The 12,221-nt window shown below is 33.6% G+C and overlaps 1 protein-coding gene across 1 annotated transcript in view; it reads left to right on the plus strand.

The window, feature by feature from the left end:
* epha8 (eph receptor A8) overlaps window positions 1-12,221 on the plus strand; it is a 108,221-nt gene that overhangs the window by 14,720 nt on the left and 81,280 nt on the right. The window contains exon 2 of the mRNA XM_016441424.1: window positions 541-850. Within this exon, the coding sequence (XP_016296910.1) occupies window positions 763-850 (88 nt within the window). The 5' untranslated portion in view covers window positions 541-762. The remainder of the gene's footprint in view (window positions 1-540; window positions 851-12,221) is intronic.

Raw genomic sequence — 12,221 nt, forward strand, 5'->3', positions numbered from 1 at the left:
TAATTGATATATATATATATAATTTATATATATATATATATATATATATTTATATTACACAATTTACATTTATATTTTTTATATCCAAACCAGAATTGAAATGTTTTGTTTTGTAATCCAAATTTTATTTAATGAATTCATTAATTAAATGAAATTAATTGTTATCATAGATATTTAATATGATTGAAGAAACTCGACTGCATTAGGCTGCAGAAATCAGTTTGTGTTCTCTTGTTATATGATTGGAATATTTTCCTTACATTTTTTTTTATGTTTATATAATTTTTGATCATTACATTTTTTGACAATTACAATTGTCATTGACAATTAGACAATTAATTCTGTAAAAGATAAATATTTTTTTCTTATTAAAATCTGAAATCAAATTTTCTAAACAAATAAAATAAATAAATTAAAAAATATATTTATCAATTAATATATGCATAGGAATGTGGCCAGAGATAAGAGGTATGCTGGTTGTAAAGCTAGGGATGTGCATATTCCAAAACCTGCCTTCTGATTGGCTGCTCTCTTTGACAGGCAGTGCTGGACACGCCCCCATGCTGCGCCTGGTGGTGTTGCATGTGCCCAAGTGCAGGCAGGCAGTTTTGAAAGCAGTTCCTGATAGAGACTACTGTTCCGATTCTACACTGGCAGACAACGAGAGAGGGAGTAAACGAGGGAGAGGGGAGAGTGAGCGAGAGAGAGACAGAGGGAGAGAGAGAGAGCTTTCTCCCCGTGCGCCGGGTCCACATTTGCACGATGGCATCAGATCCAGGGCTGCTGCCCCTCTTAGTGTGGACTATATCAATGCAGGTCCTGGGCTCCAGAGGAACGTCTAACAATGAAGGTAAGTGTGGATGTGTGTGTGTGAATGTGCATCATATGGATGGGAATTTTGTTTTCTTGCTTTCAGATGACGGTGATATATAGGGAGATCGGGGCTAGTTGTCACAGGGGGAAGTTGTCACAAGCTAACTATATGATTTTCAGTGTGAAGTTAATCAAATGTGTTTTATCTAGCAGAAGGGCTTGAATTTTAACAGTTTTTATTCCGTCCTCCAAACTAATATTCCTTTATCATCATATTTTTGTTACAGCTGTTAGATAAATGCAGTAAAACATGAGTGACGTACATTAAGATAAAAGCCAGCTATATAATGAACATAGATTTGAATTATGCTTTTTAGGACAAGGCTATTTTTCATAAGTATCTAATTGGGGCAGGTTGTACCAAGTTGTTTAAATGTTGCAATAGTTTAATGTTTTCGTATACTACGTTTTCTAGTTTTGCATCATTTGGATTGAATTCCACTGGAAAGCCTATAATAGGCTGTAGGTAGATTTCCATTGTGACTATATAGTGTGACAATGTGCCCCGCTATCACTAAAGGTAAATCTGTGTTCAGTAAACTGCCCAATAATGGTGTAAATAGCTTTTTATGTTTAAAAAATATTGACTTTCAAAAATAAACCTTCTTTGAGAAATATTTAAAGTGTGACAATTAGCCCCGGTCTCTTCTTAGTGATACTTGGTGATTAAGAATTTGTATGCATCAGTGCAAAAGCCAAGAAAACTTTATTTGAGAGAGACGTGCATGTGTGCGTTAAACAACAACAACAAAACGATTCTGCTCATGGAAAGTCCTTGTAAATCATATATAATCATTTAGATGTGAGTGTGTGTGGGCTGATCTGTTGCTGTGAAAGAGGGAACACGCCGCCTGTTCGGATCTGTCATTGTGATTGAAATGATGCCGTCACTTTTTCTGAGTTCTGCTGGGCTCATCGGTGCGATAGCATACACAAAGAGAGCGTTTCTGATTCTTGTTAGGGTTGCTGATAGAAGTCTACCATCATATCACACACTACATGTGATACTTATTAGCAGTGATCCTATATTTTTGAGAATTCTGTTGCCAAAAAGAGCACTGTCGGGAAATATATTAGATGTATTAATGATGTACAGCGCATCATATCTAACATCAGGTCATCGCTTGAGTTGTTCTTTTACACACACACACACACACACACACACACGCTGTGCATTGTTGTCTTGTTAAGTTGGCAGTATCCTGTGTGCTCTTGTCCGGCTCTGTCCAAAATAAAGGATGAAATAGTCTGGTGGGGATAAGGTTGATAACCTCTGCTCTAGACTAATAACATTTACATTTAAGATGATTTAACAATGGCTTTACAGTCTGATTATGTCAGCATGCTAATCCCATGCATAATTGAAGGTGTTTGTTCATAAAATGTGCATTTATCTTTTCGTACGTTTGTATAGACACTAAAACCTTCATTATCAACATATTGACAGGATCCTATGTACATATTTACATTTACTTATTTAATTAATCTCATTTATTATAAAATATAATATATTACAAATAATATATTTTGAATATATGTATATTTACTAATTTAATGTTTTATATGTAATTATATATATAATAATAATATAATATAATTATATTCAATCCTGTTTTTGAATCAGATTTATGAACATCTTTGGCAAAACAAATTCATCTTTTACTTAAAATAGATATTTCTATAAATAAGTTTAATAATACATAAATTGTTTTAGTTGATGTCAATAATTCTTTATTTAATTTCTGTACATATTTCTTTAGTTTATTATGAAATACAATATATTATATATTAAAATATATCTCAAATATATTATAAATTAATATTATGAATCCGTCTGTTCTGTTCTATTCTATTCTATTCTGTTCTGTTCTGTTCTATTAATTTTCTGTTTACTAAAGTCTCAGATTCAGATTCACAAACAGTTGTACATCTCTAAATTAGTTAAAGTAATACATAAAGTGTTTTAGTTGCTGTTAATAATTCTTTATTTAATATTTAATTAATTTCGTTTATTATGAAATATATGATAAATTAAAATATATTACAAATATATTATTAATTCATCCTATGTATTCTATTCTATTCTATTCTATTCTTTGTAGAATATAATCAGAGACCTTAAAGTCTCTGATTCAGATTCATATACAGTTGTACATCTCTAGATAACTGTCAACATTTTGTTGCGATCAGTAAATAGATGTTGTTGAAGATTTTTTTTTTCTTTTTCCAAAGAAATTACTATGTTTTAAATATCAGTCCACAGACTCGCAACATTACTGTGTAGCATTATTGAAAGCCCAGGCTGTGGAATATTGCCGTCGTCAATGGTTGATTTCTGTTTTATTGTCATATCATATTTGTTTACTATATGCTCCGGGTGTGTGTTCACGGTGTGTGTTTGTGTTCACTGCTGTGTGTGTGCACTTTGGATGGGATAAATGCAGAGCACTAATTCCGAGTATGGGTCACCATACTTGGCCACATGTCACTTCACTTTCACTTCACTTTCACTTTCACTTTCATATTTGTTTACTATGAGGACAGGAAACAGTTTTGAGCTCGTGACCTTATCCAGCCTCTGGATACGTGACTGTTTTCCCCTGTTTCCAGCCATAGCATGTTTTTGATCTCAGGGAGAGGGTTTGCGTGTGGCGGAGGCTGCAGCTTGACACGGATGTTCCGCTCAGACACACTAAGTGAACACACGGTTCGCGTGATATTTCTGCCTCTCCAGTCACTGTCACAAACGGTTCAATACAGCGTAAAGACCGCTGAGGTGAGAGAGAGCTCGAGAGGCAGTCTGAAAACCACTCCAGACGAGAGAATGGAGGAGACCGGGGCTAGTTGTCATGCAGGAAAGTTCTCACAGTGGCTTTATCCAATGCATAAATGATATTTAATATCAATACTTTAAGGTTTGTGTCTTTACAGGAACTGGCTTTCAGAAACAAACCCTCCTTGAGAAATATCCACTGACGTAAGACGTGTGACAACTAGCCCCGGTCTTCTTTATGCGGTATAAAAACAAATAAACCTTTCAATTTCACCTTTAATTTAACACCCGATGCTTTCAAAGACTTCTCTGCTGAAATTTGGTCTGAACGAGTTGCAGTGACAAAAGAAAACAAGGCACCTATTTTGAGCTCTCAATTGATGAGACGCATGTTTGAAATTCAAAGTAACTGTGTTCTTTAATGCTGTGCTGTTCCGTGCATTACTACTGATGCATTTGGTGTTTTGCCGAATTGTTCCATTAACCTGCACAAAAGTCCTTTGAAAACCATTTTTACCTGCCCTATAAAGTACTGTAGCTTTTGTGCGAGTGCAAAATTAAGCTGGAGTTGTGCAGTGCATAAAGCATCCAAGTGATTTTTCTCTGTCGTGACGATTGTTGTGCATATTCTTGTGTTAAAGATGAATGGTTTTACCTGAGACGCTAAAACTCAATGCATGTTTTGTCATTATTTAAAAAGACATTAGAAAATGTTGACATCAAATGCACTAACAAAGAGAGGGAGAGGAGTGATTATGAAGAAGGAGCACAATAATAATAAGAAAAATTGTAATTAAATCTTTTTATTTACTTTTTTAATCATCAGGCATTCTATCAAACATACTTATAACTTGGATAATTTTATAGTTTCAGCTTAGATCAGGAATTTGATTGATAAATTGACCCAGTTCTTTCTTTCTTTCTTTCTTTCTTTCTTTCTTTCTTTCTGCTGAAAGACATTAACAGAGTAAGATATACCCAATTAATTTCACATTTCTGTTGACTGAAGGACAAGTGCAAGGAAAAACATTATTGAGAGACAAAAAAGTTTTGTTAAGTGCCTTCTTGTCTAGAGTTTAGTTCTCCGCTGTGTAATTTTCTAGATTGGCCCTTAATCCAGAACATCATTGGAATACTTATCAGTGGATCTGTGCAATCCATATTAGAAACCAAATCAATTTTTGTCAGACAGTTTCTCAAAGACCCTTTGCATGGTGATAAATGAATTAAATCTTGTTTGAAGATTGACTTTTTTCCCTATATGATTGGCACCTTTCTGATTAGAAAAGATTAGCGTGAATGTTGTTTTGTCAAATATCAATGCTCTGCTCCGCTCTGATGATTTTACAGCACTCTCGAGCATTGAACATCAACCTTTTGGGGTTTCTAGGGGTTTGCAGATGTAGGTCCGTATTTGAATTGCTTTAGTAAGAATCTTCTCTTAAATGCGCTAAAGAACATTCAAAGTTCATCCTAAACAAGTTGTACTGTCTCTTATACAATGATATTATTACTTCATCCATCCTGTTACATGATGTAGTCATCTTAATGCTCTATAAAGAGTTTGACAGTAAAAGATGATTGGAATCTTAATAAAAGATTATTTAAATATTACGTTTAATTTAATTGTTTACTTTTTTCAGTGTATATGAACTACTCTTTTCTAACTCCTACTCTAGAAATTAACTGAATTTAATTTGGATGGAACTTTGTCCAATTATGAGCATAATATGAAGAACAGAACAGATTCATTTACATTTTTCATTTAGCAGACTCTTTTATCCAAAACAACTTACAAATGAGGAATATAACAAGCGGTTCATCATAAAGAGACACATAAACAGAAGAAGTGCTCACAAGTTTCGGACATCATTTAGAATAGGACTATTACGATATTTTAGCAGCATTGAGATACTATTATCATTTGTATTAATATATTGAATCTGTTCATATTTTCTGTTTTCAGTATAATTTTAGTTAAGTATTTATGTGTTTTTAACATTGTTTTAGTAGTTTTAGTGTTTATGTATGAAACTAGTTGACATTTATATATATATATATATATATATATATAGTATTTATTTTATTTTATTTCAAGTAATGAAAATGTTTTTAATAGATTTAGTTTTAGTTTCTGTTTTAGTTAACTATAATAACCCTGGATAGATTATAGTGAATATCACATTTCATGAGTTAAAGTCATGGTTATTTATTTTTTATACATTAAAAAAGTGTTTAATTCATAAAATCATAATTGATGTATTATGTTTGTAAAATCTGAAAATTCTGTAAAAAAACAAAAAACAAACATGCAAATTGTGTATAGTGCTTTGTTTTCTGATTTAAGTATGATCCACTTAAGTGAAAAGTCTTCAAGTGCAACAAACAAAACGGCTGATTTTCCAGCATTCAACAGAACATTCTACTTTATATTTTGTACTTGTGCAGTATGCGATCTAAATTCTACATGCTTGCATTTCTGCATGTAAGTTACATCAAAGCCTCGATGCCTTTAAAAGAGGGAAGAAAAGTGACTGTTGAAGTGTGACAGTGGGGAAAAAAAAGATCCCAAAGCAAATCCTTATCTTCCCATGAAGGAAACAATAATTCCAGAACAAGACTGTCAAATCCCTTTCGTCTCTTTATATCCATGCGGGAGACCGAGGAAAGAGGCGCCAGTCCTGCTCTGTAATTGGGGTCTCAGCATCACAGGGTACATGCACGATTTCAGCTGGGTTACACACAATTTCCCCGATGTGTCCTGCTGTTTTGAGGCCTCGCACTGACTTGCTTTTGCAGGATGCATTTGCTCTGATCTGTTTAGCGTCTTGTGTTGATAAAATGACAGGAATGCAGTGTGTGAGATGCATTTTTATTTCTTACATGTCCGTCCTCGGCGTTGAGAAAAAGCAGAGCCGAAAACCTGCATGTGTCTCTCGCCGTCTTGGGAATCTGATATTGATTGCGGTCCGTTTGTGACTTTGATAAGTGGGAATTCGGCAGTGGGTGAGAGACACTAGGCTTTTCAAGGGAGGCTGTAGTGCTTTAGCATCTGACTGATAACACAAAAGGCTGTGGGTTCAATTCCTAGAGGAGAACAAGAGGGACACTGAGATCCTGTAAAGATTTACACTGCATATAATCATCTTACTCAGCTTTGGTTTTGGTTGCTGTTGCTCCAAAGTTTGGGGATAGTAATTTTAATGCTGTAAATTAATGCTTTTATTCAATATGTAATTTAAAAAAACGATTTAATTTTTTAAAAAAGTATCATGGTTTCTACAAAAAAAAAAGTAGCACTACTGTTTTAACATTAATAATAATAATTACAAATGTTTCTTGAGCAGCAAATCAGCATATTAGAATGACATCTGAAGGATCATGTGACACTGAAGACTGGAGTAATGATGCTGAAAATTCATCTTTGCATCACAGAAATAAATTACAATATTTTATAAATAATAGAAAATAGTTATTTTAAATTGTAATATTATTTCAAAAATATTATTGTTTTTACCGTATTTTTGATTATATAAATGCAGCCTTGGTGAGCATATATTTAATGTTTTTATTAAAAGAAATAATCTAACCAATCCCATGCTTTTGAATAGAAGTGTAGATCTTGAAAAGAAGATATATTTTAACATAATATATAAAAAAGAGAAATAGTATTGAATTGAGTAAAAGAAAATAAATGTAAAGAAAAAAATCTATATTTATATGTACAAAAGTGACATGGTCACATTACTATTTGGCATAAATTTGGGCACATCTACTATCATTTGTTATTTGTAATATTTTGAATGCAATAAGTAAAGCATGGAGTTATGGGAGTTATTCAGTGACTAAAACATGTCAAAATTATAAAGATTCTCTTATGATCTTATTTTTTTCTTGATTGCCTTTTATTCTGTACATTTTCTCAACTTCCATGCTATGGGATTCTGGGATGCTTTTTAGGTAACACTTTATTTTAAGGTGTCCTTATTACACATGTTACATACTTACTATTATAATAACAATAAATGATGCACAATTACATGCAAGTAACCCTAACCATATACAGTAGTAAGTGCAATTAGTATTACTAAGTACTCAAATGTATAATTACACTGTAACAAGGACAGCTTAAAATAAAGTGTAACCCTTTTTTAACACTATTCAAGGAGAAACATCTAAATGGAGTACTGTTTGGCTGCTTTTCCTTCAATATTTACCCCAACCTTTTACATGTTATATTTGTACAGAATAGGCAGTTTATGCTATTTCACAACATTTGTAAAGACAAGCGTTTAAGCATAGTTTAAGTTCATGAGAAACCGAAGTTTACTCAAAGGGGCGCAAATGTCTGACTGGTAATGTATGTTAGTTCTCTTTGCATGACTTGTACGTACGTTATTTGGTTACAGCTGAGAAATTACAGTATATATTTCACTAAGTTCACCAGCCATTCAGGATCTTGCTTTGCTGAAATGTTTGTTTGAGGCACAATGTTATCTGTGCACCATCAAACGATAGAGCATCTTTATCAGACAACACTGTTGACTGTCTGGGTTTGCAGCTGTGTGTTTGCAGTACTGAACTTGTGTTACAAGGATTTCAAAATCAATACAGGCGCTCGTGTTTAGTGCAGCCAGGGCTTCAGATCGCTAAACAATGAGAAGACTCCAGTTCGGAGACTCGATTCACAGAAATAGCATACGTTATTTGATGTTGCTGAATGTATTTTGCATTTGTTCCCGACCCTAAAATGAAATGATGTGTCAGTCTGTGCAGTTTGCTGTCTGCCAGCTGTAGTACAAGCCTGAAAGAGATGAACAGACCGGATGCCTAACAGGGAGAAAGAAAGAGCCACTTGCTGCTGTTTTTTAGGAGGAAGGGAAGGCGATAGAGAGTGTGAGAGCACTAGAACGAAAGGAGATAGATGGCGTTTCGGCATGGTGGAAAATGGAGTAGCCCACAGCAGACATAAACGAATGCCCGTGTTGAACTTTATGGCAGTGCTTGTGCCGTGACAATCTACTGCTCCAGCCGGAGGACCCGTTTCTGTCACGCTGACCAGATGCACCTCAGCCTCTCTGCGTGATGGAGAGCCCAAACTCCACTGTGTGCTTGTGCTGCAGGAGCCCTCTAACAGTGATTCTTCACCTCGCAGAGACGCTTCCTCAAACTAGAGATCAGCCCGCTCTTCGATGAAGGAGCTAATCTGGTTTGAAATAATTGGATTAGGTTTAGTCCCAAACATTTATTAAACCGACAGTCGCCATTAATTGTGCCAGACCGGATTAGGCTTTATCTGAACATGACACCTTTTAAAGTTTTGTTTTTGCCAGAATTGTGCAGAATCTCATTGTTACACAGTTTTATATTGATTTAAAAAAAATATTGAAAACAAATTATTGTAAGTTTTTTATGTACTTTGACTTACAATAAGAACATAAATACAATAATAGTGTACATGTTTTATTGTATTTATTGTATTACATTTATTGTATGAAATTCATTCTTATATTTAATTAATAAAAAAATATGTAGAGAGATGAAGAGATGTATTGCTTGTAATTAAGAGAAAAGTTTGAAAAGGCTGAAATACTTTAAAAGAGAGAGAGAGAAACAGATAGGATTCCTTTTCATGGGGTTTATTTTATATTTTATATTATTTTATAAATGTATAAAATATAACAATAATACACACACACAATCACACACACACACACACTTAGATATATAGATATAATTTTTATATAATATTTTAACATGTTAAAATTTTAATATTTATCAATACAACTACAATACACGATATATACAATTTATTTGTGTATATCATATTCATATTTATTAATACAACACTTTTACAATATTGTTAAATAAGCATCTACATAAAATGTTATTATTATTAAAATATTATTATTGTAATATATAGGAGCTCATGATAGTGTTAAGGTTACTTTTCTTAAAAATGTCTCACACACACACACACACACACACACACATATATTAAAATATATATTAAAAATGAATGTATATAAAGATATATGTATGTAAAATTTGATTTATATTATATAAATGATAAATAATTATAAATTATATTATATAAATTATATATAAAAAAAATTTTCAAGCCCAGGGGATACACACACACACACACATTATAAATATTATTTTGAAATGATTTTATGATGTTTTCTTGAGGTCATACTATTTTGCCATGGTGGGAAAAAAAATGTATGTTGTATATATATGCATGTTAAGGTTACTTTTCTTAAAAATGTCTCACACACACTCACACACACACACACACATATATATATATATATATATATATATATATATATATATATATAGTATGACCTCAAGAAAAAAAAAAAGACTTGTTTAAAATTAGAATATTCTGTTACTTTTTACTTTTTAACATTTACAATGACATTTTTTGAGTTCTTCATTTCAAAAGTGTTTCATAACTGTATGAGATCAACATGAATACAAATATTTAACTTCTAAGAACTAATTTCTAAGTACATTTTTCTTTTCTTTTCATAATCTTTGACGTCATTGACACGCTTATAAAGATTTGCAGATGCATAAAACGAGATTTGAGTTTAAATACGGATTTATTGTGACATCAAGTCCTATTGAGTCTTTTCTGGGGGGCTCTTCAGGTGCTGTCTGCTGTCTGAGATTGAATTGGGGAATATTTTGAGTCTGGAAGATTCTTCTGTGTTCCACCTCGCTCCGCGTCACGACGCCAAACAGTGTGATACAGCGTTCCTGAAACTCTCTCTGACCCTCGGTGATGGATTTCTCCCTCTCTTTTCATGGTGGAAATGTATTTTAAACCTCATAATCTGCACATAAATCAAAGGTTTAACCTAATTCAGTGATGGGGTGAACGTGGTGCAAGTCTACAGTGAGATCTCCACAACCAACACGCGTGCCGCAATATCGATGCTTCGCACTCGCACATTCATCACATTAAAAAGTGACGAATAAATTCATCATTTAAAGCAAGCGCAGATGCTACAGAAGGTAGAAAAATTAATAAAGATTATTTGAAGGAGAGAAGAGCAGCAAACGGAGCTCATTCTGAGGAAAAAGATTTATTTAATATCTCTTTCAACCCGTTGCATCAGCGTACAACAAGTTTTTTAGGCTGCGGCCCAGATTATTGGAGAAATTATGTAGCTTGCGCTCTAAAGGTTTAATAGAGGTCTGAGCGAGGCTTGATATTTCTCACAAGCGAACGTATGTTAAATAATCACCTGTTTATTTAAACAACACGCTTTTCCGAGGCCTTAGACTTGTGGAAAATCAAGTTATAGTTCGGTGATGAAAGAAATAATCTCTTTTTCGTTTATTTTTAGATGTTTTATTGAGAAGCGTATAGTGTCATAATGTCATATCAGTGGTTTTGAAATGCATTGGCCATTTTCAGTCGAGCGTGTCTTGTCATTTCACGGGGTACGGCTGAAACTGTCACACGCTGACGTTTCGTTCTATCAGCGAGCGATCGTTTAGTATCTGCTCTATTGTACTGGACTTATTTCCATTAAATGCTATCAGAGTGTATAGATTCACCTCAGTGCTTCCGATGAATGGCAGCCCAACACTAAAGCCTTTTATATGGATTAATATGTCTATCTATGACAGTCAAAGACTTATCGTTGTTTATCTGAGAAAGACTCGTGTCGCGACTTATCCTGATATAATGCTATATGAGAAATCACGCATTGCTGTGAAGGATTTACTGATTTAGTCAAATGATTTTGTCTGATGTGCTGAATGCAAACACGAATCGGGCTTATGTTTGGAAACTGTGAGTGAGAAGTGAAGTTTAAAAGAAATTAAATAAAGAGGCTTGTTTATGAATTTATATAAGCAATGCAGATGTCTGTCCCCCGCAGAGTCACCGCAGGCCCGCGAAAGAGTGTAAAGATGATCTCTCTGTGACTTTGAGGAGTATCTTTTAGAAACAGACGGACACATTAATTATCAGAGAGCTTGGCGGGATCAGTTATTTGAGGGACGATCAGGAGCCAGTGATCTGGTAATAGTAGCTATTTTATTGTTTTGGTTTAAAGTGGGCATTAACCAAAGTTACTCTATGTGTTATACAAGTGCCATTTTTTATCAACTTATTAATTGAAACATTTCATTATCAAGAAGACTGTTATTTGCACAAATACTTTTTTATGATTCATAAATACTCCCAGTAGGTTCTCTTCTCAGCTGTCTTTACATCAAATGTCAAGAGAAACTCTCTGTAATTCATCTAAGATGGTTCTTTCTAATAGTAATTCGGTAGATGCTAAGTGTGCAAAAATACAACTTTTAAGTTAAATTGTTGTCGTTTATTTCTGTATTATAGAAATATGATTTATTTCGATTATACAGTATAAACCTGATGCAGTGTTTTAAGTACTCTGGTAGGAGTAGTACCTTTTATTATCCCCTTGTGGAAATTCTGTTTCAACATGCGTTTCACATAGAAAAACAATACAACATGTCAACAAAAACACACACACACACACACACACACACACACACACACGCACGCACGCACGCACGCACGCACACA

The sequence above is a fragment of the Sinocyclocheilus anshuiensis genome, unplaced genomic scaffold (genome assembly GCF_001515605.1).
Source record: "Sinocyclocheilus anshuiensis isolate Anshui unplaced genomic scaffold, SAMN03320099.WGS_v1.1 scaffold623, whole genome shotgun sequence".
In the NCBI taxonomy this organism is placed as follows: Eukaryota; Metazoa; Chordata; class Actinopteri; order Cypriniformes; family Cyprinidae; genus Sinocyclocheilus; species Sinocyclocheilus anshuiensis.